Source organism: Electrona antarctica (assembly GCF_951216825.1).
Source record: "Electrona antarctica genome assembly, chromosome: 17".
Taxonomy (NCBI): domain Eukaryota; kingdom Metazoa; phylum Chordata; class Actinopteri; order Myctophiformes; family Myctophidae; genus Electrona; species Electrona antarctica.
In genome coordinates, this window is record NC_136798.1 from 22,723,751 (window position 1) to 22,751,342 (window position 27,592).

Consider the following 27,592-nt stretch of genomic DNA (forward strand, 5'->3'; position numbering starts at 1 on the left):
TTTAGGGATTTCAGGGCTGGAGGGAGTGCATTCCACAGAGTAGTGGCTGCGTAGTAAAAAGCATTTTTTCCCTTGAGTGTCCTGAAACTGGGGGGAACTAGATCATATGGACTTCCTCTGGTTGAGTACCTGTGAGCATCCCTCACTCTGGGCAGGTAGCCCAGCAGGTACTTAGGAACAGAGGCATCTAGGATCTTGAAGACCAGACACAATGAGAGCTGAGATACTCTCTCCTCCACTCTTAGCCATCCCAGGCTACTAAAGTGGGCAGAGGTAAGATGAGACCTGGGGTTCAATTTTAGTAGTAACCTCACAAGCTTGTTTTGGGAGGTCTGCAGCTTTGTTTTCAATAGCTTGGAGATACCTCTGTACCATGAAGTACAAGCATAGTCAAAGTGGCACTGGATGAGGGCACCGGCCAAGATCCTCATAGCACTGCTGTTGACATAAGGGGATATCCTGCCCAAGAAACGAGTTCTCTGGTTGACCTTTGAGATCACTTTCATTGCCATTTTTTCACCCGTGAGTTTGTTATCTAGTATACAACCCAAGTAAGTGACCTCTTCCCTATTTGTGACCACACTGTCACCCACTCTAACTGTGAAGCCCGGGGACTTGTTGAGGTTATGACTTGAACCAAACAGAATAGACTCAGTTTTCCCTAGGTGCAGTGACAATTTGTTGTCGGAGAGCCAAAGACAGATGCTACCGAGCTCTGTGCTGAGTACTCTCTCGACCTGCGACTTATCTTTGTCCGAGACCAGGAGAGCTGAGTCGTCTGCGAACAAGAACAGATTGCATTTACATGCCGAGTTCATGTCGTTTACATAAATTAGAAACAGTAGAGGCCCTAGGATGCTCCCTTGGGGGACCCCACACTCTACTGGGAGGGAAGTAGACAGGGTACCATTCACATCGACCACCTGTTTCCTTCCCTCAAGGTAAGATCTCACCCAGTTTAACGATGGGCCATCAAAACCGATTGCCTTCAGCTTGTTTAGCAGTATGGAGTGGTTCACAGTGTCAAAAGCCTTTTGAAGGTCCAGCATGACCATGCCGCAGTACTTGCCTGAGTCAACCTCACGTCTGATGCTATCAGTAAAGTATAACAGACATGTATCAGTGGAGTGAGATTTTCTGAAGCCTGACTGGAATTCAAAAAGAAGCTTGTTATTAAGCAGATATGAATTTATCTGTTCATATACTAGTCTCTCTATGACCTTTGAGATGGAACAAAGGATGGACACAGGGCGGTAGTTCCCAGGGTCCAACTTGCTACCCTTTTTATAGAGAGGAACTACTCTTGCAAGTTTGAATTCCTGTGGGACATGGCCCTGTCTGATGGACAGGTTTGTAATGTGAGCCACAACGGGGGCAATAGAAACCGCTGCATCTCTGAGGAACTTAGTGGGGATACCATCATGGCCAGTAGCCTTAGTTGGCTGTAAGGCGCTGAGTTTTAGTAACACGTCCTCTGTTGATACGGACGAGATTTTGAAGCTGTCCTCAACAGCACCAAGACTTTTGTAAAAAGATCTTATATGCTGCTCTCCATAAAGGCCTGAATGGGAGGGCAACTTGTCCACCAGTGTGGAAGCTATGGTTGTGAAGAAACCATTTAGGCAGTTAGCCACGTTCAGCTTATCAGAGATCAGCGAGCCATTTATTTTAATGTTGAGATTCGTGATCTTTGTTTTGAGCCTGTTGTTACAGCCCAGTTCCTTAAGGGACTTCCAAAGGCCTCAAAGTGAGATGGAGGAACCCCTGGGCCCAGGGGTCCTCAAAGTGGGATGGAGGAACCCCTGGGCCCAGGGGTCCTCAAAGTGAGATGGAGGAACCCCTGGGCCCAGGGGTCCTCAAAGTGAGATGGAGGAACCCCTGGGCCCAGGGGTCCTTTGAAGTTGTCCCAATGGGGTCTCCCATTGGGACAGATTGTGAACAGATTGTAGACTTGTAGGTCTGCAAAAATCTAGAATAATTTAGAATAAAAAATATATAGATCTCTTATGGGGGTCCCTGGCACAGAATCTTTTCAGATGGGGGTCCGTGGCCAAATTGCATATCGATATGGTTATCCTTGATATGAATAGTTTTAGAACCACTGCTCTAGACACTAGAGCAGTGGTTCTAAAACTAGGGTCTTGACTATTAGGTGTTGATGTAATTTATTTAGCCCAGGCTACCTATGGTCGACCTGAATCGTGTCATGCCACTCTAAATTAATGTCATAATCTAACCCCTCTCGGAACAGTTTAAGATAACAAAGTGACTCCTGTTTAACGTTATACAGATCATGGACTGCTCTCAAACAGAGTTCACACATTTAGACAAAGTGTTCCTCCCGCGATGACAGGAAAAAGTACAATTTTGCTAAAGATATCATTTTAAATATATATATATAGGCATAACACCTAAATCCTAATCTTTGTTTTCTTACAAAGCCAGCAGAGTGGAGTGGCAGACTTACCACCCACCGAGAGAGGACATCATTCTCGTGGAAATAATTAGCAAGAAACCCCATTAGTCATTCTTCTCTAAGTTATAATACATGTACATTAATAGAGGTTAATATGTTTTTTAGAACAGCTTTTTGATCATATGCATGTGATGATGCTCTTATCATCAAAATGATGTGATAAGAGTCAATTAGAGAGGAATAGACCCAGCCCTGTTGAAAGGAGGCGAGGAGCACTGCTTGGCAAGATGGTAAAGACAGCAGACAGGTCCAGGTGGAAGTTGCTATTGCCAGCTTTTTGACTGCCCTTATCGTCCATTAAAAACCTGAAAGGTCGGAAGCAGCACTCAAATGGCAGCAGTCAGACCAGCAGACTTGAGGGCCAAGTGACAGTCTATATAAATCTTGTCTAAATAAAGCATAATCAGCACCGTCCCTCGTAACCGAGTCATGCTCCATGACCCGTAATCAGTCTTTCAGCTTACTCTTTTAATTAAATAATTGTACAATTATTTCCATGTAGGGGGCTGAGTTGAGTACATGAAAGTGCTTTGGCCTATAATTCAATGTCCACTGTGTTCTTCTTCAGTAATAAGGACTGCAGGTCCAGGAATAACTAATATTTTAAAATGTACCAATGTGGACAGGAGGACAGGCCTGCCCAAGCATACTCACCATGAGTAGTCAATACTAAACACCAATGGGCCATAACACACAATAACACATAGTTTACATAATAAGCTCACAGGATGGTATTAACACAACATTCCATTAATTTTTTTTCACATTTTAAGTCATGTTGACATGACTTAAAATTTGAAAATGAATTCTTCCTAAATATATCACTCTAAAATACCTAGGCAGTGATAACTGTCATATTTCACTGTGCATACCGTACCTCCCTTGACTTTGACTGACACTCTCTACTACAGTGACATTTACTGTATATTAGGACAGAGTATAACTTCCTCCTTAATCTTAGCAGGGCAGCATACCTAAGATAGATTCATCACTCATTTCTAGTATAGTTAAATTTTTGGGGTGGTATCTTTTGTTAAATAGTTCTATATTCCCATAGCAATCATATACCTCTACAGCTCTTAGTAAACCATACCTGTTGTATGATCCAATCAAGACAGAAAATTCAAAGAGGATATACTGTTGTAGGACAAACAATTGAAATCGTAAGTGATGAAACGAAACAAAAAATTAACAAACAAAAATTGAAACACTATGAACTTAAAGAGTTCTCTCCATGGATAAAATTGAAATCACAACCTGAACATTTATTTTCTGTATATTAAAGAGATGAAGCTTTGAATTCCTATAAGCCAATAATTTGATAACCTGCAGCTATGAACAGTCTATCCTGTTACTGTATAGGACTCAAATAGTCTCCTAATACTTAGCCACCCGGTCATCGAATTATTGGCTTAGGAATGTGACAAAAACAAAATAAATAAATAAATATCAATGTAATAGATAGAAAATAAGTATTTTTGGGGTGCGAACTACTCCTTTTAACAGGCTGTTCTGAATGATGAAGAAAAGGAGGTCAACGGAAGTAAACTCTTGCAAGACTCCAGCTGCTGCTGTTTCAATAACATATAACCCTTCAACATGCAGGTGGGTCATTATGCAGGTTACACTTTATGTGGAGATTCTACGTCACTATGTAAGGCAGCACAAGGGAATAGGGTCAAACTTGAAATAATTTCACAGGAAAACTGTCTGAAATCAGTCAAGTTAGTCCTTCTGATCCAGTTGAGTTGAATGTGGGGGTCCAAAGTCCATGGCATTCAACTACACATCACATTATTAGGTATAAAAAAGAAAGCTAAAGCACTATGTGGTATTCAGTAGGTTTCACTTATGGATGATTGTGTACAGAATCTACAGATCTCTTCAGCATTACTTGCAAACCTGAGGAAAGCTTATATGCCATAAGGTTTATGTGTCGTCCAAGTGCCCTTGTGAATTTGATCACCATGGAATTTGCCCCTATATTCCAAAGACCATCTCTCAGACATTCAGTCAAATCACTGCTAAATTTCTTATTTATTCAAAAAAAAAAAAAAGAACACTTAAACTTACATTTCTAATGATGTTTTAATGTCTTAAAATAAAATTAAGGAGTTTGTTCTCCGAGCTGTAATCAAAGAGTTAAAATTCACATCTTATCTTACAACTTACCAGAAATCCGCTTTTTGAAACCAGCTAAAAAAAGAATTCCCTGGCTGGAGCTACATGTCCCTCCATGAGTCTTCGATCTTCAAATGGACGATGGATGGCTCCCATTTTCAATCCTAACGCCTCTGGCTACTAGACAGAAAGTTTGGTTCTCCATCATTCATTTAGAAAAAAGAAAAGAAAAAAGAATAACAGTAGTTCTTAATCATATGGTGAATATGTGAAACCGGTTACCTGAAGCGACTTCATATGTGCAATGTCAGGCATTTTACCTGTTGTATAATTTTCAATTGATATACTGTTAGGTTAGGTCTGTAAAAACATTTCAAAAATGTGGAAGAAAAAATGATTAGCAAGCCAAGGAAGGAGGTTGCATTGCTGTGACTAGTCACCAGATAGCTCTAAACAACTGTCCTCTGAGGATTTATTCCAGACATTTAGATGGGGACTATGACTGATACTGCTCACAGAAGGCTGGAGATATTCACCATCCTACTGTAGCTTACCAACTCACAAATAAGGGAATATTCGGTTCAATTTATATCTGCAGCATTGGAAGAAGCCCTTTTGTTTGGGTTAATCTTGGGACTTCTTCCTGACCTGCTTGAGGGTGTAAGAACAGGGAGTCATTTGATTTCCATTTTATTTTATTATTATTACTGGCTTTTATCAAAGGGCCTTTCCACCATTTAGATGTCAACTTTCTATTGTTGAGATAATTTTCATACAGCACTTTTTTTCACATGTTTGATTCGATTTTTCTTCCTCAAGCACTTTGTAAATTTGTTAAGTGCTCTATAAATAGTCTATTATCATAATCAAGTACTAATGCAATCAGTCTATTGTGCACAATGTACATCAGTCAAACTCAATGCAGGAGGCGGTACACACGCACACACACACACCATTGTTGTACAACCTTTCTTGTAACTTATGCCAATCAAACAACCAGTAGTCAATTTATGTGGAGAAACAGCACCACCTACTGGCTATATTGGTATCTGACATCACATGCATACTGGATTTGTTTTTCTAATTCTGAAGTGTCTATATTTACAATGGGCAGGGTTTATCCCTATGCCATACTACACCACACAAGAGTCTCTAGCACAAGACTTGCTATGAGAGCAGTTCTTGGGAAATGTCTGTAATGTGAATTACTATATTAAACAGAGGCATATACCTCTGCTACCTTGGGGGAAAAGAAATGTGGGAAAAAAGTTTAATCTACCGTATGTACTATTTAAGTAGACCGTTTTAATTTGTTAATCAGTGCCTCACCTCCATTTCACACATATACACATGGATGGATTGATCATTGATATACCTATCTGAAACGGTTACTTTGTTTCACTAATATTTTCTTCTTTCATTTGGAAAGTTAATCTTATTTATCTTCACGGCTGTTCACCTAGTGATCAGCCACTTGAGATGATAGTTTGCCCACCTTGCCATTTACAGGAATCCTTTCACAGACTCTTGCAGGCCTCTAAAGAGCTCAACAGTCTAATCTGAAGGAAGGGGCCAAGTAAAAGAAAAAGACAAGAGAAGGCAAGTAAATATGATCTAAAGTCCATAACTCTGTGGAGCCTAACATGATGGGTTCAATGGGAAATGTCTGAATAATAAGGATGCTTGAGAAGACAACACAGTAACTAGAGACTCAAGCCTGAATTGGAGGTCATGTGTCCCACCCACCAGTTCAGCATCTCATGACAGAACTGTCCTATCCACTTAATCAGAAACTTCCCAGTTCCCAACTTCCCACATCTCACAAACCCATGAGGCACTGGAAATGGTAAAGCCATCAGTAGATATGCACTCATCCGTCATCTGATACACATAGAAATACAACACTACACATGGGACAGCATTGAGGACAAACAAGTTAACTTAAACAAGCTTATTTTTTTTTAATGGATCTGCAAAATTGTTTGAATTTCCAAAGAGAACTTTTGAACCTCCCGCCCACAGTTACCCAGTGGCAAACGTTACACAACGTTACAGAAACGCTACAGAAACGTTTCCAACCCAAAGAAATCTGCATGCAGGGGGAAAAAAAAGAGGGAGGGGAGAAATCAAATATGTAAAATAAATCATACAGAGAAAAAAAATAACAAAACCAACAATAAACAATACATATAATAATGCCGTTCTCTTGGCTGGAGGAGAAATTCAAACGCTTCTGCTTCAGTTCCGCTTCACAGGGAGGAGCCAGAACTAACAGATTAAATTGTAATTTCATTGGGTGGATGTGGCTCCGCCCTCCACACAGCCCGCCCCCTGTCTTCCATATAAGGCACAGGACAAAATAAACCCCACATACAAAAGGAGCTAGCCACGCCTCCGTCACTTGGTTACAAATTGTAAATGACCAAATACGGTTAGACAACAGAAACCCACTCATTTTAATCTTTTTTATTTTGTTTTTGTTTTTGTCATTTTCCTCTGGCTGAAAGTGAGGGTTGGGGCGGTCCAACCAAGGTGAGCTCAGGCAAAGGAAAAGATTAAAAATTGTGAGCTTGTCTTTTCACACTCTCTTTTGTTTTTAGCAATCTTTAAAACAAATGACAAGAAACATGACAAGATTTCTCTTTTTATCGGAAATAAAAATGATGATCAGAAAGCAGTTGAGAGTGGACGAACATGTGTGTGTGAGTGAGTGCGTGTTTTGGGGGGTTGTTAGACAAGTGAAGTGGTTCATTATTTACTTTGAAAGAAAGAGATTAAAGCCAGATTCATCGTCGTCGTACAACAGTGTCACATGCCGAAAATAGCCAATCTACAAGTCTGTGATGGGATGTGAGCTTCTAGATCCCCTGTTTTTGACACGCAACACTGTTGCACGACGAAGCACAAATTGGGCCAATGTGTCAGTGTGCAAGAAATCTCATGATACAGGTTAGGGGGCAAGAGAGTTAGAATTAGTCGTTAGGGACAGAGAAAGAAAGAGTGTATGTATGTACGTGCCTGTGTGTGTGTGTGTGTGTGTGTTTTTGTGTGTGTTTTTTTATGCGTGTGTGTGTGTGTGTGTGTGTGTGTGTGTGTGTGTGTGTGTGTGTGTGTGTGTGTGTGTGTGTGTGTGTGCGTGCGAGAGACAGAGATGAGTTGTTCAACTGCAACACTTGCTCTTCCAGCCCGTGACTCCACCCTGGTTGCTGATGTCAACGTTTTCACTGTTGGGTTCTTTTACAGGCGTCTGTCAATGGATAAGACACAAAATCACAGATCATCACATCTTTCCGATGATAATTACACACACATTTTTTTTATTTCCATTTAAATCACACACACACGATTCACCTTACACAGCTGCATGTTTAGCAGTGAAAGAAAACAAACGCATACCTTTCTGAGGATGTCTTCTGCTAACGTGAGGAAGGCCTTCTCAATGTTGATGTTGGCCTTAGCGCTCGTCTCAAAAAACCTAATGCCGTGCTCCCTCGCAATCTGCCAAGGGGGAGAGAGAGAATGCGGGGGGGTGATTGAGATAACGTTAGAGGGGGTTGTCCCGGGCCAAAAATAAAGTTGAATGATCTCCTGATTGAAGCAGAGGATCAGGTATCTGTGGCTGCTCTCGCACCCTCTGTCAGCTCCTTTGGAAATGTGTTTGTGTGTGGGGATGAGTAAGCAGATAGAATTGTACATGAGGTTTCTATATCTGCAGCCTCACTGGTCAGTGCTGGTCACCAGTTGACGTAGTTATGAATCTTCAACAAACATTTATGGAATAGCTTTCATAATGGGAGCGAAACCGATCTACAAGGTCATAAAGCAGTGTGACCCATTGTGAGCTTGTAGAATATTCACATGTGTTATTTCAGTGTATGAAGGTATAGGACAGGAAATCTACATAGCAGAATTTCAGCCAATAAAGCAAAACGTGACATTTTGCCAGTGAATATTGGCAAAATTGAAATGTCTTGATATTGAACAAAAAAGTTGAACGTGTTTAATGACTATCATTAGTGAGACATCAGATGTGAGACAAAAGTCTCACATCTGATTATAGTGAAATCACTATAACCACAGTCGGCTACCACTAAACGATGAACAGCTGCAAGTTAAGGGACTTGCATTATGTTGCATAACAGCACTTCCGACACAGCGTATACTTGGGGGTGGGGTGCCCGGCTTATATGTACTTCTCTCTCCACTTGGATGTTCCCAGACGTCATTTAAACCCATTTTGTAACCTCAAGGCTGTGGCTGTTATGTCTTTTTAGAGGAACGGTCTTCATTCAAGAATATAAAACATTTATGTGTGCATGCATTCTAAAAATGCTCCTGTTATTGCCTTTGCGGGTTCAATGATTGAAGGCTGGAATTCAAACAACTGCACAGTAATATGAAACGCAGTGTACTTAAGAAATGTTCTGAGACCGTCCTGTCAATTCCATGTTATGGACTCTTCAATTGTGTTCTTTAGCTAACCTCTCATTGGGCCCACGTCCAAAAATGGGCTTACGTGTAAAAGAATAATAATGATGTTGCCCTGTCAAAATACAGGTCCTGACTCGACAGTGGAAGCTCCTGGCGTCCTGCTGGGATATTGATGGTACTATTCCCATGATGACCCCTCTCTGCAATGAACACGCAGCTCCAAAGCAGTAGCAACATGTCAGCCTATCAACATCTGGCAGAACCTCAGTGACCAAATGGTGCCACCAACTCACCTGCTCCCCCTTGGCTTTTGGTACGACCCTCTTGTCCTCCATGTCACACTTGTTGCCTAGCAGCATTCGCTCAACGTCCTCATTTGCATGCTGGAGAAAAGAAAAGAAACAAATAAGTGGATTAATTAAATCACTGGTTCTCAAAGTGGTGTCCGTGGACCCCCAAGAGTATGGAAGCATAAAGCTGCCAAAATTCAAATGAAATGGCAAATACGTACACACGCCAATTTGAAAATGAAAATGCAATGTGATTTGCTTTTGCTTCATCTCCAAGTGTGTTCATTCTATGACCGAATGAAAAAGCAAAAGCAAATTGCATTGCATTTTCAAGTCGTACACACGCCAATTTGTAATGTAAATTACTTTTTCATTCTGTCATAGAATAAGCACACCTGGAGATGAAATGTAAATGCTATTGCATTATATTTTAACTTAAATGTGTTCCATATCTGAAGGTTAAAAAGCATTTCTCTTATTTCATTTGAATTTTTTAAATTGCATTTTTATTGTAATATTGCCCACTAATTTGGGGGGCATTTTTTGATTTTTTTTAATCAAATGATATTTTATTTATAATTTGAATTGTGTCATAGATTGAGTAAATCTGTAGATTGAATGTAAATGCTATTGCATTTTAGAATTATTTTTGTCTCATGAAATGCGTTAATGACCTGAAAATGAAAAAGCATTTCTCTTATTTCAATTGACTTTTCGTATTTGCCATTTCATTTGAATTTTGGCAGCTTTATGCTTCCATACTACTGGTCCTTGAGGGGGCCATTATTATTTCTTTTTACAAATCTTACCAAATCTTCTTATGGGTATTCCTGGTACACAATCTTTTAAATGGGGGACCGCGGGCAAATACATTTATAATTTGGGGGTCCTTGACATGACAATGTTTGAGAACCACTGAATTAGTCTTTGGGTTTGATGAAGAGAACTTTAGCCGTTTAATGTCACAGATAGACATGAGTGTTTAGAGGGGAGAATGTGTCTGCCAAAGCTGTCAGATTTGTCACAACGCTATTATGTAATAACATAATAGCGATAAAAACATGAAGAAAAAGCCTTGTCAATAATTACTATAGTAGTACCAGTAACGCAAGCATAACAATAGAAATTAATGTGCAATAATGCAAAACCATGTACGTTACTATACAGAATGTTACATTGTAGTATATCCACCTACAATCGCAACAATAGCAACAGCAACATTAGAGAAACTAAATCTGCAACACGGCTTAGTAAATACATTCCCAAAAAAGGTGATGGGCTGACATAATCTAGACATTTTCTGGAGTATTGGTTGCAGCATGTCTGATAACACCACTACAGCTGTCTAAATCATCAATCCCTGTTTATAGGTGGAGCAGAACTGGTTCCGATGCCCGTGTAAAGATGTCAAGTAAGAGAAAATGTGCGTGTTAAATTAAGCCAGGTCTGACCCACCTCACCAGAGGAGAAAAGATGCAGACTGAGTTGGTTCTTTGTAAAGTAAAGCTTTAGAATTGCTTGGACCAAAACCATGGCAACCACTTCAAGCATTCCATATAGTGTGTGGAAGTTGTATAGGGCTGTCAGTGGGGGCATTTGATAGAATCAAACATTTGAGGGTATAGTATTTACTATTTAGCTAATAGAAACTACAGGCTTTCTATTCCTGAAAAGTTGCAATGCGAAGAAAAAAAAATCTTGTTTAAAAAAAAATCTGCCTAACGATGATTGTCACTGGTGGACGGGTTTCTGAACTGTCCACAGCCCTCCTATGAGACACAGACCGAGTAGGGAAAAACAATTGTGGTATTTTATCATGAACATTAGTGAGTACCAATGAAGATAGGTTGAAAAGCGGTGAAGTGGTCCTTTAAGGAGTGACGTCATGTGGCAGGCACAGTGGGCGCCCCTCACTTCACAAGAATGTGATTTTTAAATAAAAGAACGGGTCAAGAAAGAGGCAGATTCATAGACAACATTGCATTCTAGTTTTGCACCTATATGACCATGTGTGCCAGCTAGGGCTACCAAGGCTGCCATCATTGTAGATGTTCTGATCTGGTTTTCAATGGGCCTCACGAAGAATTGTGTACCATGCTACCGTTTGGTAAAGGGAACCCTTAATCAAATAAAAAAAAAGGAGGTAAATTCATTGAGGAGACTAGGCCAACAAGAGTTAAGGCAAAGTCAAACCACTGGAGTGGACTATTGGTTCTAGACACCAAAATAGTCTCCTATAACCAGCAGTCATTCTGCAATGTCATCATTATGAAATATTGTCCCTGTTGGCAGAACTGTGGCTGATTTCATTGCAGACTGCATTCATTAGCCTACATTCCTCTGGCCTTATGACCTTATGCCTGTTATGGGATGACACAGAGGCAGGCAGATGCTCACTGACACGGTCCCCATGTTCACACATTGCTCAGTCCTCTGGCTACCAAATTGGGATTTATACTTTGTTATAGAATCGTGTCCAGATTTTCTGCAAGCGACAACATCATTGTACGACGGAGTGTAAATTAATGGAGATGCTTAACATGAAATATTGCATAATGTGTAGGCTTAAGTAATTATCTTCCAAGGGTGTATTTCGCTGCATGTCAAACCCAAAGCCCACACTGCAACATATGTTGAGTGTTTACGCTAGATGGCACTCATCAGCATTTGACTCTCATATAAACATTCTACCAGGAAATCACGTGATCGCAAAAAAACAGCTGCAGTTCACTCCTACTTGTGTTTGTCTTGCGGGTTCAGTTCAGAGTTCTTTTCAGAAAGCGTGATGCGTTTATCTCCATCACTGACTGTTTACCTTATCCTGTATTCTTCAATAAAAATATCTATCTAATAATTTAGCGATCGCTCGCCCGCTGTCTATTTTGCTTGGTCGCTGTCTGTCAGTCAGTCAGTCCAAGTACTTCCTTACAATGCATGTTAGGACAGCTTCCGGGTCACCAGTGAACTGCATGTTGGGACGGACACAGATTAATACTGGGACACACTTTTCCACGTAACTTCAGTTGTTTCGTTCGATCGCTAAATTATTAGATAGATTACCCACACTGAACATCATTTGCTGTTCATATATTCAGAACGGGTAAGGACTAGTATATTAAAATAATTAATACAGTAACATTTAGTATTCCGTATAATTCAGATCAATGAGGTCAAAGGTGTGTGGTTATCTGAAAATATTGCCAGAGTATGCACGTGTCCATATTGTAAAAGAAATCACACCCGTGTGAAGTGAGGGGCGCTCTTATCATCGTACATCATCATGACGCAACATGTCAATTTGCTCGTCCACATATGACGTACAATGGCCCAGTTTCCCAAAGGACACATGGTGTAAGAGGTATGATGTAGCACATGCTCAGATGCCCTCTAGGCCACACACAGAAGCGTGTGAACATAGACATTCCGTGCATAGATGTCGGAATGTCTATGTTCACAGGCTTCTGAGCATGTGCTACACCATAACTCTTACACCATTTGTCCTTTGTGTAGGACAAAAATAGACGATTTGCTCGTATATTCTCTATTCATTGTCAATGGGAATTTAATGTTTGTGTAAGACGAAAATCTACACAAATTATAGCTGAATATAGGAAGGGCTAGTGCCCCTCAAAAAAGAAAATGTTGGTAATGGGGATCATTTTCCGACCGGTCGAGATCATGGATTTGCCCTTCCTAGTTTGAAAGTCCTTTTAGGAAGAAGATATATATGAACCCAAATACTTGTAGTCAAGTATCAACCTGTTTCAGAGGAGTGTTAAGTGTTTTTATAATGTGGTTATTGTTGGATTTGCATATATTTACGTATTCAGTTTTCGTCTCATGACGACGTTCAGGACTAGGCCAGATCACAGCCCATATGGGGATGATCTTTACATAATTTCAAGAATGTCTTCACCAGTTGAAATAATATAGCTTATTCTGGGCCAGATCTGACTAGTTATCATATGACTTAAGTTGTATGTAATCTGTAGCACTACACACTCGCTGTCTAAAATAAAGCAACAAAACAAATACAAAATACAAATGTATTTTGATAATGTCACCAAACATCATATTTACAAATTGGAAATGAATCTCCAGCAGCCAACACAACAAACTATTACAATTAAAATCAAATTAATCTCAACTTAACAGTTTTTAAATTAATTTGTAATCTGTGTACACGCAGCGCACATGTGCGAGTCCTTGCAGCCGACACCTGTTACTGATAGCACAAGTCATTTCTCAAGTCATTTCTCCCATGGTTAAACCTAGCTCTGTAAATCCTCAAATGTAACTTCCTTGGGCTGCTTCTGCCAAATTCCAGTATTCAATTTAGACACTCAACAGGCTTGATCTTGCCCATTGTGGTTACAACCTATCCCAGCTATGCTGTTTGAGCCTCTAAATGTATACAATGGAACTAATTAACTGAAGCATAATTAAGTCCACGCCAATGTAATTCAGTAGGAAGCACCTGCTCCACACTCACATTTATCACTACACTGGATTGACAGCTAGTTGGCCCGGTTGGCTGCATTCCTTGAAAGCAGCGCCTGTCACAAACAATTAGGCAATTCCAGCCAGGTCTGAGGCGCTCGCCTCAACAATTCTAAGTTTTAAGTTGTTTATTTGAACTTCCTCATGGTTGTGTTGCTCCCATGCTGCTTGTATACAACTCGTAAGGGATCATGGGGGAATGGAGAACAAAGAAAGAATAACACTTCACTAAGCTTTTTATATAAAGCTTCACTGAACGAGTACAGTTCAAGCCATCAACTTAACAAACAGTGAGATGATTTGGATTTTTTTGAGTGGTGCAACTGCAACCACTCCATTACAGAGCTACGGTATGCGTGTCCCTGGGTCTGTCAGAGCACGAAAATAGCTTGGTTGGTTTTCACCATTTCTCAACCGTTTCGGACGCGGGCGGCTTGCCGGAAAAGCCCCGGCCCCCTGGGCGCATTCCGGGGGTCTGGATGTTCCAGGGACCCCTCAAAGACCCCCGGGGTAACTATCATTTCTCGACCGTTTCGGACGCGGGGGGGCTCGCCGGAACCGGGCCAGCCCCCTGGGCATGTTCCTGGTGGTCTGGATGTTCACACTCAGTTTCTTACTTTATAAACAACTTTAAAACATGGTTCCACTGTGCACAGTGGAGATAACACACTTACTCAAGGTAGAAACTAATAACTGCAATGTTTCCTCTATGAAGCTCGACATTGACTTTCTATTTGTTGACTATCTCCTGAACCCTGCAATGTCCAACAATGAAGGAGAGAATCACATCTCTCACTAGTCCACCTCTCTATAGGGCTAACCTTGTAAACCTAAATGTTTACAGGCCTACCAAATGTTCACCTCATAATACATGCCTACATTATTATGCAACTTGGCACACAGTACAGAGTATCCTTCTAGTCTTCTACATATGTTGGATTTGCCTTTTATTCGGGGTGTGCATCTCTCCCTTACAAGACGATTTGATATGTATCGATACACATGGGCTACGATGCGATTCGGAGACGATACATTTTATATACAGAACGATTCGATTCAGTGCAATTCGATGCAATTTCATGGAATTTGATGCGATTTGATTCGATACGGTGCGATCTGACACATTAAACCTTTATAGCCTACACAGTGCACTCGTCATGTTGCTCAGCAGTGGCTCAAGTTGTGCTCAGACGGTTGGAGTGTTTTTTCATACAGATGAAAGTTTTGAGGGAACATTGGTTATTGTACACACTAATGAGATGAATCAATGACTAATGTAGTTTGGATGATGCAGTCAGGCAGGGTACTTCCTGCAACCCTGCATTCTAAACTTAGACCAATGAAATAAGACAATTTCAGGCAAAACAATTTATTTTCTCCTTCTGATTTCACCCAAGTAGCCATTTGATACGACAACTATGCCATGTTAAAATCGTGTTTAATTTGCATACACTAATGGTCATACGGTTGGAGGCGCTATTCTCCGTTGTCTTCCCTGTGTACATAGCACCCCCCCAAAAAAGGGACATCTTGGCATTGAGGTTGCATGGCAACGTCCCACAGAGAAAGAAAAGAGGGGCAGTAGATGCATGTGTTTAGCCCGTGAAGGCAAGCACTAAAATAGCCAATATGCAAGTTCGCCTTGAGCTTGTAGATTGGCCATCTACAAATTATTGATTGGCTATTCGAAACATAAAAACAAATCATATACCTGTACACAGTATATGATATACGTACTGTATATGATCTTTAATCACATGCACACAATTGGGATGCCAGGGTTAAAGTGGTTATATGACTCACCTCGTCAATGTTGCGCAACCATTTGCTGATGTTTTCAAAGCTCTTGCCGTTGGTTATGTCGTAGACCAGCATGATGCCCATGGCTCCTCTGTAGTAGGAGGTGGTGATGGTATGGAACCTCTCCTGTCCGGCTGTGTCCCTGCACACAAACAAAATGAAAAACAGACCATGAGGGCAATTGCTATACTTGTATGAAGAATTTCACACTTCTTTATACGCATAATCATATGATGTGAAATTAAAGCAATCATTTGTAGATTTCAGGGTGGAGATCGAAAGAAAGAGCAAGGAACCACATTTAAACTTTTCTAAGTTTTCTTTACACCAAAATATAAGAAATTCAGTTGAGTGGAAAAAAGAAAATGCCATGGCATTGACCAGCACCTTTGAGCAAACCCATATTAAAAAAGGAAGGGACCCCCGCAGGCTAACAATGTCTGCTGCATGTGTGCATCAACATACACCTCTGCCATGACATTTTCACATTGGAGAACACTGTCAACATACATGCGTCAGTACACAACCACCAGTACTGAAAGAGACAGAAGCCTACAAGCACCAGAAACACTTAACCCACTTACTTCTTGACCGGAGTGCTCCAGGGTTCTATACAAGGCCCCCCTACTATTTTAAATCTACACTATTTATCTACATATCCTGAAGTAGGCATTTTGTTGCCGAAACATTGGTTTCATATTAAAGGTTTTTTGCATCGTGACTACGAGCTGTGCGACCCCTCTTCTTTTTTCAAATCTACACGATCTACAATAACAAATCTACTAGCTCGTAGATCTGATATTTTCGCCATGTGTTGGCCCCAGAATAGGAAGGCTAAAAGTTCAAGCAGTTAAGCAATATACAGTGTGGTTACATAGCACGTGTTCTAATCTCAACAGTCAACACATCAAGAAACATGAAGCTGGCTGCTCTTAGCTTTGGATCTAACTGGAATAGTGATCCAGGGAGCCAGGCCACATCCCTGTGTGGGCATGCTCACACCGTTTGATCGAATTCCATCTCATCAGGATGCAGTCCAGTCATAATGCGCAATGAGATGTGGAGGATGAGCTAAACATATAAGGTGGACACTGAATAAAGAATGTCGCTGTCCAGGTGTAGTCATAAGAGCTACACCTGTCTAAATAACATTGAATTAACAAGTGCAACCACAGCTCAAGTTCAAATAGAGCCATTCTTGAGGGACATCGGTTTATAATTTTCAGTTTTCACCAATGCTCATAGATTTTTCTGTTTTTTTCTCTCAGGAAGCTATGCTCCCCTGTAACTTTTCTATCGTCTCAAGTCCACATGATGTTTAAATGAGTTCAGTTCAGACTCTCTACATGGCTCTATGTGTTTGTTGTGCACTCAAGATACTGAAACCCAGCAATCAGTGTGAAACCCATAACAGTGCTGATGCAGCCACTAACAATGTGAAGGTTTATTCAACTAACTGTTAACAACAGTGCTGTACTGCTGCCCCTACTAAATACTATTCTTTTAACTATTACAATAGCCATATGTGACATATGTAATATAATGTGTTAATGCCTGAATTGGCATGTACCTTTTTTGTATTAACAATAGCGATAGCGATTAATGGGCCTGTCACACCGATTTGCACAGCGCTGGTCAGCACTCAGCAGCCTGGCATTGTGATTTCATTTCCAACTTCGATGAAGCTACACAATGTCAGTTTGCAAAACGTTTGGGACGGGAGTACTTTGATTTAGAAGAAGATGAAGGTTGCATGTAATAGGTGACACAGTTCCAGGTCTTAATTGGTTAAGACATAAAAGAACCATAAGAAAAGTCATCATACAGATGACAGCAATAGACATGCTACCACTCCGTTTTTTGGGGCTTCAATAATCTGATGGACCGGAATATATGGAGCATATAAATATGGCAGGTGCCCACATTCAGTCAACAAATGTGCAGCCTATCATTCAAAGCAATCACCTGTTAAAATCATTATTCATTAAACATGATGTTTATCTGAAATGAATGAATCTGTAGACAGCCACAAGCATTGAAAGAATCTGAAGGATAGACACAAGCATTTAGTATATAAAGAAATGTGCTTGCCATTGACTTTCAGTTTCTTCCACTAATTTGACCTACTTTCACAATTAAAAAAGCATTTAAAATCAGATTCTGTTAATTGAATACTATAAGCATTTTTAATGGATTTCATTTCATTGTTAAAATGGCGCTTTACATAGATTGTATCTCACACACACACACACACACACACACACACACACACACACACACACACACACACACACACACACACACACACACACACACACACACACACACACACACACACACACACACACACACACACACACACACACACACACACACACACACACACACACACACACACACACACACACACACACACACACACACACACACACACACACACACACACACACACACACACACGGCGGAAACCATGCAAGGCACCAACCAGCACATCAAGAGCAATTAGGGGTTCAGTGTCTTGCTCAAGGACACTTCGACACTAACTCTGGGGGAGCCCGGGTTCGAACTGGCAACCTTGCGGTTACCTTCCAGCCACTCTACCCCTGAGCCACCGCCGACGCCGCCCCATGTTTAACACATTTGATGCTAAGGACGAGTATCTAATTAAATAAATACTTGGGGTGCTCTAGTTAGGGATGTCGGGGGTTAACCGGCTAGCCGGTTAGCCGACCGTTAAAAAATATCCGAGTATGCTTATCAGCTTTACGGTTAATTTGCATAATAATAAATGCGTGTTCTGATCTTAAATCTTTTATTTTAGATCGCTTTTAGTAATAGTACAACATAAACATTACAGAGACTGTAGTTGTCAATGTACAATAATTTAAAACAGTTGTCATGTTGCACACATGCCTAAAATTGCTGTTATTTGCGCCGGCCAGCTTGTCACACTCCAGGCTGCATGAACAGCAGCGCTCGGGCGCTGTTTTCTGCCCCCGCAATGTCGTTGTCCTAAAGTTCTCTGTTGTACTTCAATGGCTAGTTGGCTACTACAACAACGGTAGCTTTGCGGTAGTCAAAACTTAAGCGAGTGACAGCGAGACGAGATTAACACAACATGTCGACCGTATCAATGCAGAGACCTACTTGGCATTATTAAATCCATTATTAGAACATTTACAGCCGCCGCCGCCGCCGCCTCCTCCTCCTCCTCCTCCTCCTCCTCCCCACACTGACACGGCTATCACGTTAGCCATGTGCTATCGATGTTTGAGGGTTTTCTCGCCAGCGAAAAGTCAACAAACAGAACACGGTGACATGCATGCTGATCTTCCTTAATAATAAAAAAAGGCTTAGCCCATGCGTCCAGTGGCTTTATAGGTATAGGCTGCTCAGATCTGGACTGGACTTATTTATGTTTTGGACTAGAACCGGCGGACCTCTGTACTGTAGACGCGCAGATGCATGCATGCAGATGCGATGCGTTGTTTATTGATGATTAAGCCTACAACAATTTATTTATATTGTTAAATGTTGCTTTTTTGTTTGTCTTTTAAAAAGGAACATAAATAAATGTATACCATTCGTCTACCAACTTTAATTATGTAGCCTATACATGCATATTACATTTGGTGTAGCCTATTAAAAAATAAATTAAAAAATCAACAACCGTTAATTAACCGGATAATGCCATCGGCTACCCGGCTGGCAAATTAACCGTTACCGACATCCCTAGCTCTAGTCTAGAGTAGACACGTATACTCGTTAATATCGATATAAGAATGCCTCGCTATTTTCATTTTTGGAAGCGCTCCGGTTGGTAGGCATGGTTGCTGCACTGCATCTGCGCGGCGAACCACATTAGCTTCTGTATTAGCCACGGCCTTTGCACCATTAGACATAAAGGTAGACGCCTCTTCTGGCTCTGGGGCGGATGCTCTCAAGAGAGGGCAAGCTTCCGCATTGGTGCCAACCAATTCATTGAGTTAATAGAATTGTTTAAATGTCAGTGAAATGAATCACTGCGTACATCCCTAGCTGCCAGTGACAGAACATTTCAACGTAAAAGTGTGTCCACTGTCCAGCAATTGCTAAAACGGCTAGAAAATACAGGGGTAAGAACATGAGTAGTCTGTTTCTCTTAGTGCGACGGGAGACACCTGCCAAAAATAAATACCAAATGTACAAGCTCACAATGTGCCGGCAATGTAACGCATTGTGAGCTTGTAGATCTTCTATTTTCGTACAGGTCATAAGTTGGAGCCTAAATTAAGCATTATAGTTGCATACACGCTGGGTGCACTGGTGCATTATATGATTGGATCAAACTGAGCATCCAGACTGCATGAGTCGCCTGGTTTATAAGTAGACCTGGGCAATAATATGCCATTGGAAGTGTTATCACAATGTCTGTGGACCAAACATCCAACATTCTAAATAAATCACATTTTCTTAAAACTTCCTTACACAAACCACCACATTTATTCACCAATATCAGACTTTGGAATAGCTTAAAGGGGACACAACAATACATAGAGCAATTCATTCCATTTACACTTTAAAACAGTGAACTTGGTCATTAAATGCTCTGGTGAATTCATCATCGTACGACAAAGTATCAACATCAACAGTTTCTTCATGAGAAGAAGGCAAGAGGCATAACTTTGGATAATGTCAGACAGCCAGTAATAATTACTCAATGTATATCACTGATGCAGCATTCTAAAATGCTGCCGCTTTTCACATGACGGCGCTTTACAATTATACTCCTTTTACATATAGGTCTACCGATAATTAACTTCATTCTTCATTCAGGCATCACTGGCTGCTAAGGACAGACATGAAGCTCGCACTGTGAGGTTGTAGATCTGCTATGTTTGCCCCATAATATGGACACTAGGTTACATGTGGTTGAATATGGTGATACAGTTTAGTTACACAGTAAAATTCCGTCAGTGTACAAATTGTTACTGTGTAGCTGGGCTAAAAAGGTGGGTATAAAAGCAACATTGTAATGCAATCCATTTTATATGGACCCCATTTGTATACTAAAGAGGTAAAAATGGAAAAATGAACACGGAAATTGTGTAACCTATTGTCTTTCACTTCAACACCATGCAATACTGATTCCATTTTGTACATTTTATGGATTGCATGCATAGTCTTTAGTCATTAAATTCTCAATTTGCAGAGACTGAAACCAGTCCAGGTATGTACTACATACGGTATAACCTGCTTTTAAATCATATTTGTCACATAAATTATGCATTGTGCGTCACAATACATATCTCCCGGTCTAAGGACCGAAAGATATAGCCTTCAATGCATTTGGAAATACAAACGAAAGAAGATGAAACTATACAGTAAAATCTCAAGATTTAAATCACCACATATGCAACACAGGTCACATCAACACACCAATTGCATGTATTATAGAAATGTGTAATTATAGAAAGGTTTATCGTGTTTTGCATGCCACTCATACCTTAACCACTCAGATATGAATTGTACACAGAACGCCACGCCTCAGAACAATCGTTGACTCACCATATCTGTAATTTGATCTTCTTTCCCTGCAATTCAACAGTTTTGATCTTGAAGTCTATTCCTGTAAAACAAAACAAAAAACGGAATCAGCTTGAGGTTCATTCAACATTGGTGTTGGAGTCAGTGCATCTGCTCTCCACACTGATTAACATTGTCAGATCACTGACAGGGGGGGTCAATAATGCAAACCATAAGAGGGATGAAGTCTGCATGAGAGCAGTAGATATTTAGAATGGTACCAACTACCAACAGAATAAGGAAGAGGTGAAGACCAAGTCCCAGAGGAAAGAGAGAGAAAGACCCAGAGAGATAAGGAAAGATAATGTGAGATGTGGATTGATAAACAGGCAGTGACATATATTCAGAGACAGAGAGAGGGGCAAATGGAAAGTGAGTGACAAGTGTTTCCATCAGGGAGACAATGGAATTATCTCTTCCTGATTCTGCAGTGTCATGCCCAGGCCCTTGGCCTATCCGCAGGCAGCACTGACTGACCAGCATGCTGGTTCAGAATTACTGTCTGCTACATAAGAGTGGTTGGGTCAACCAAGCTACCTAAAGAAGGCCATGGGCAAGGTTTTAACTAAAACAAAGGATTTTACTTCTGCCATGATTTTATATTCATAAGAATCTGACTCATTCGCAACATCGCCCATCTACATTATACCATAAAGTTACACATATCCATTAGGAAAACTAAGTTGAATGATTCCATTAGTGTGATGCAATCTGAAATCTTCTCAAGACCTAATGTACCAAAAGGGCAATTTCTAGGGATAATTGAATAATAACCAACTGTCATTGTTCAAAAAAATAGTGGTCCTGGTCTTTTCCTAACTTGTGAGCCAACTGTTGAAATTGTCCAGTCAGTGATTGTGCTCAGAGAGAGGTTAGCTAGTAAAGTCTGAGAAACAGCTGTGTTCTAGGTGGGGCAGGGCCACAGAATAATGAAGAAACTTGCTGCCAAAGTGTGACTCACTGTGTTCTACACACACCCCTGAGAGAGGGAGGGATAGAGGAAAGGGGAGGGTGGGGGGGGGGGGGGGGGTAGCACAAGAGACACAGATTTAACCTGTATTTTTTTGAGTGGTGCAAGGGAGCTTTGTGTGTCTCTTCACACGGGTGTTTCACTGTTTCACCCCACCGAAGTGAGGGCTGTGCAAAATCTGGCAAAAACTCTGATAAAGCACATTTAGTAGTGTGAAAACAAAGTGAGTGACAAAGAAAAGTGAGCAACTCCATTCCAGCCCCACACAAAGAATGTCTCTGCAGCGAGGGAAATAATGGTTGCTCAAACTCTATATTATACATTGTTGTACGTATTGTCAACAGCTGAAATAGTTGATCTACAAGCTCACAACACAGCTATTTTTCCCCAAGTGTTCCTTCTATTTTCTATTTAATACGACATTCACAGAATAGGGACACATGGGTTAATGCGATTAAGAAAGAACCAGAACCTTAATTATTATTGTTCAATGATCCAAAAAACAAACATCTCAGCTCCAGGCCTTTGTACTTTTCAGTACAAGGAAAGGGACCTGAACTCAAGTCTGCATAGGCCAATTCCTAAACCTACACTTCTGCAAGGAAACAATATGGAATCGGTGCATCTACAATCAGATGTCTCTATTTCCATCAATATACAATTACAGTATGCTGCTATTCATATTATGAGGGGGAAAATGTTATGGTGATTAGCTGTACGAATTGGAAAATGGAAAATGGGTGTCCTGTAAGAACCGAATGACCATTCGTCCAACACAGCTGTGGCAAACATTCCATTTATCCCTGATGGACCATGGATCCTCTAGTAGAACAGTTTCCATGCAAAGAGCAACATTTCTGGCAAGTTTTCTGACAGTGTGTGGGACCCTTCTTTGTTTTTCAAAGATACCCTTTTAAGTATGCTTTATTGCCCTACGCACCGGTCAATAGCCTTGAGGTGTGCATCGGCCTTTTGCAAAAAATCCATGCAAAGTTATAACATGCTTTGTGGGAATGGAATGGATTTCTGAACATGACACAAAAGTCTCTTTCAGTGCTCTGCAGACTCGCCAGGTACATCAGAAGGAGAACGCAGGAAAGAGGAGAGAGTAAGAGAGAAGACTGAAAGGAGGAGGAGGGGGGGGTATCAGTGAGGGGGGTTTCCGGTGTAGTTATTTTGACAAGCAGCTGTGCATCTCTGTCTCCAAAGGTATGAGTGTTGCATGAAGAGGATGCGCCCACGCAGTTATTTCTCACTCACACCAATGTCCTACTCTATGTCCTGATTGTGTCCCGGCTCTGATAATCTCTCAAGGAGGAAGACACTACTCTTTTGGTATTGCCTTCACCCTTCAGTATTATTTCTGTAAACATGTCATAGCATTTCCCATAAAATGCAATACTCCAAGTCTGAATGGCAAATAAGGTCTTTGATCCACTTGCCATTATGCAACAAAATACAGGTTGCAGTTTAACCTTTCTGTGTTCGTCTGTTCGATATTTGCTGGCTGTCCTACAGTACTTCTGAGATTATCTGTTTTGGCTAACTTGCACCATCACACTTAAACCCTATACTTACTACGTAGTTGACTGGGGCCCCAGAACTCTACTACTCTCCCCATTTCCCTCAACACCAAATCCCTAACTGAAACTTGCTGAATACAAGGCCAGGCTCAATGTGTAGCAACACAAGTGAGCATGTAGAGCTGATAATGTACAGAGTGTACCGATTTGCGTGAAATTTGGATAAAATCTGAAGGAGTAATATCAAAAGATGTGTTTTACATAAGTCTGTAAAGATGTGTAAAATACAGGCCTCTACAGTGATGTAAATAGGTTTTCAATGTAATGAGTCCCAGGCTGCAGGGATGGTCTTTTAGATGAGTCCCAGGGACATTTTATGAGTCCCACTTCAAACACGTTAGGAGTCATTATTTTGCCATTTTTACAAATTGCAGCATTTAACTTAACTTAACTAAAGCTAGCAAAATAAACTAGAATAAAAAAAAACAGTACAGTAGTGCATCCCGTGGATGAAGAGGTCGTTGTTTTATTGCGTCCCTTAACTATAAACTGCATTTGGGATGCAAAATGCACCCCATTTTAATCTCTGCCTCGAGTGTGCATACAAAGTTTTACACAGATCGGTGCAGTTATAGGTAAAAACACGAATTGTGTGATTTCCATGAAGCTTTGCAGGCACATTCCACTAGGCAATTTGTTCATGATTTGTGGCATTTTGTTCAAAACGGAGCACCACTGCCAAATAATTTCCCATTTCCTATAGTGGTAGAAGTATTATGCTTTCTCTGTGGTGTTGCATCAGTTCCAAATGAAGGAAACACTGACTAAGGTTTCAAGTGAAACTTCATGATTGAATATTGTAAAGTACCACAAAATAAGCTCTGGAAAGGAAAATCTAAGGAAAAGATCAAATCAATCCAGCCATCTTTTGCCAGGAAAAGATAATACTGGTACTAAATCTGAAGTTTTGGCTGCTGCCTCAAAGTTTAATGGCCAACAAAAAGTCCAGAGTTTCCAAAGGTTACAAATTGTCTGAGTGCTGAAGAACTTGTCTGACGTCCTGTCACTTTTATCTCAGTTCCTCTGTCCCCTAACTGTCATGAGTAAAACTCATACACTCTCACACAACAAAAGGGTATACAATTAACCACGTGAAGACCCTAGCGTCCCTATACTGGGCATGTCATAAGAGGCAAATATTTGGTGAAAATAGCAGATCTACATGACTGACAACGCAAACCAAGTAGACCCCTTGGGGACCAGGGTCAACTGAAGAATGAAGCGTTTAAGTGGTTAACATGCCATGTTACGTTGCCAACAGTCCAGTTATACCCAGATCCAAGACTTTTCTGACAAATTCTAAAACATTTTGATCTGAGACAAAGTATTCCAAAAATGCACACAATGACCCGCACATTGTGCAATATGAACACATTATTTAAGCAACGTTTCGGGCAAAATACCTTCTTCAGGCATCTGATGAATAATAATAAGTGTTCATATTGCAAGTCCAGAGGGTGTGCGGGTCATTGTGTACATTTTGTGAATACGTTGATCCCTGCCTACGCACCTGTCTCTGAGCCGATGAGGTGTGCATAAGACAGTTTCCTATGATATAAGACAAAGTAAAAGCAAAACCGTGCACTTAAAGTCACAAGTAAACAGTAAATTCAAACTTGTGACGCAGACCTTTGCAGGATCAAAGTACAAGTGATGCTATACATCAACAACTGTAATCTAACCTGAATGTTATTATTAAACAAAAATGGCCATTATGACGGTCTATGCTCACAACTGCTGCCAGGTCAGTTATCTGTGTTTTAGTTTACCAGACAGCTGCTGCAAACTGCTGGGCTTGGAATGAAAGCTCAAAGAAGTGAAAGTGGGATAGAGCCACTTTAATGGCCATAGTCAAGGTTGGTGGAAGTTATTTTTGGCAGAGCACCCCATTCCACTCAGTTCTGGCATCAAGCATGGGATTAGCATCACGACGCCACACACACACACACACACACACACACACACCCCCCCCCCCCCCCCCCTTAGAGAATGCTTAAAAACAGCTGGGCTGGGCTGTTGTTCTCCTGAACACACGTCTACGTTGTCATTACTCCCTGAACTTAAGCAAAGGGCGTACAGTAAGGTGAGCTTTGGTGTGGGCCATGCATACATGCAGGGGTCTGACATAGTTTGACACTTGACTCATGCGAAATTGATGTTGGACACGCATGCGCAGCCAGTAGTGAAAAGACAGGGGAAAGCCAATGACGCCACCATGATGAATTGTTTATGATTTGTCTTTGGCTTGTTAGCTTGACAGCTGTAATAGCCAACACGCTAGCCAACATTCTATCTTTTGTGTTTGTGTGGGTGGGTGGGGGGGGGGGGGGCTCTTAATAAATAAAACTGCGCCTGCAACACATTCTGAAAGGTGCCGTGCGTTCAAAGTCCCCAAATGATAAGCGCCCCGTCTTATAACAGTTTCAGGGCGAATAGCTTGCTTTGAACTTGTAGTCAGTCCGTGCTAGCTGCAGTTAGCACGCCCCCCACCCCCCCTCTGCTAACTGACGGGCAACAGTTCACGTTAACTTTTATTTGACAGCCATCATAATGACAGCAAATTCAAGTAGCACCTAACCGGTTATACTGACTAGTACTGCCAAAAACAATGTCGAAATACTACCAACGTTGTTCTGCTACTACAGGTTAGTTAACACGGGGACTAAAAGGATAAACGATAAAACACCATTCATGCAACTCCATAACGTTAGCAGGCCTCTGGGGGAGGCTAAATGCTACTACTTTTTTTCCATCGCAGGAGGGTGTCGCTGGCCCAAAAACTCAACAGATCTACAAGCCAACAACAACGCGACGATCTGGTCTTTTTGTGTTGGCAGAGACACCCACACGGCTCTTCAAGTGAACGCTTACCTATGGTGGAGATGAACGTTGTGTTGAAGGCGTCGTCAGAGAAGCGGAACAGCACGCACGTCTTCCCCACGCCCGAGTCTCCGATCAGAAGCAGCTTGAACAGCAAGTCGTACGTCTTCTTCGCCATTGAAAACAACAAAAATGTGTTCAGACAAAAAAATGAAAAGAAAGTAATCAATCTAGCACGGGGTTTATCAGATCTAAAGCCAGCTCCTTTTTTCAGACAACCCCTTGGTGGGCCGTGGTGGATCTGTTGACTGATAGAATTTGTGGATCTGTTGATTAGCTTGGCTAGCTATACGGTAGTTTGCTTAAATTACGTGCCAGAACCGTGTCCAATAAGTAGCGTTATTTCCCCCAAATTCCACGATTTCCCTTTCGGCGTGAGAATGGAAAGGTAAAACAATAGGGTATCCTCCTGTGTGATTCCTCTTTTCCACGCTTTCTTTTCTCCCACACACAGTCGGGACAAAATGGCTCCCCTCTGCCCGACTCACTCTTTCTTCAAACTAATAGCGATCTAATTGAAATTCTTGGTACACCCCGTCATTCCCATTCCAGCTACAACCTCGTCCGAGAAGAGTCTGAAAAAAAGGACAGTGTGATAATGTGTCGGGTCGCGGCGTTTTCGCAGATATGGGGTTTTCTTTACAAGATTAGAAGCCGAAACAGACGACCGCCGTCGCCTTCGAATGGGAGCCACCACGGCGACACCCTAGATTTCCTAGACTCGCCCTTTTCCCGCCCCTTCTGTCAAAATGCCTGTTTCCGATTGGTTTATATTACTGCCTTTCAAACGAATTATCAAACCTCATTGGTTATTTTCACGTACTCCGAGGTAAATGGGCGTGTGTTAAATTGACATATAGAAAGGGCAAATGTTACTGCGTAACCACTTCGGACATGTGGGCTCTGATTCAACCATTACTCCAGTGTTGAAATGTAAGTTATGATCCAACATGGCCTCCAGTTTCTTGCTGAATGC

At 41.2% G+C, this 27,592-nt stretch overlaps 1 protein-coding gene across 1 annotated transcript; it reads right to left on the reverse strand.

The window, feature by feature from the left end:
* Positions 1-7,048: 7,048 nt before the first annotated feature.
* On the reverse strand, positions 7,049-27,364 carry rab10 (RAB10, member RAS oncogene family). The gene is made up of 6 exons (XM_079525571.1): positions 26,608-27,364; positions 21,166-21,226; positions 15,622-15,760; positions 9,322-9,411; positions 7,994-8,095; positions 7,049-7,844 (listed from the first exon to the last, which is right to left on the reverse strand). The coding sequence occupies exons 1-6, from the start codon at positions 26,732-26,734 to the stop codon at positions 7,758-7,760; spliced, it is 606 nt and encodes a 201-aa protein (XP_079381697.1). The 5' UTR covers positions 26,735-27,364; the 3' UTR covers positions 7,049-7,757.
* Positions 27,365-27,592: the final 228 nt, after the last annotated feature.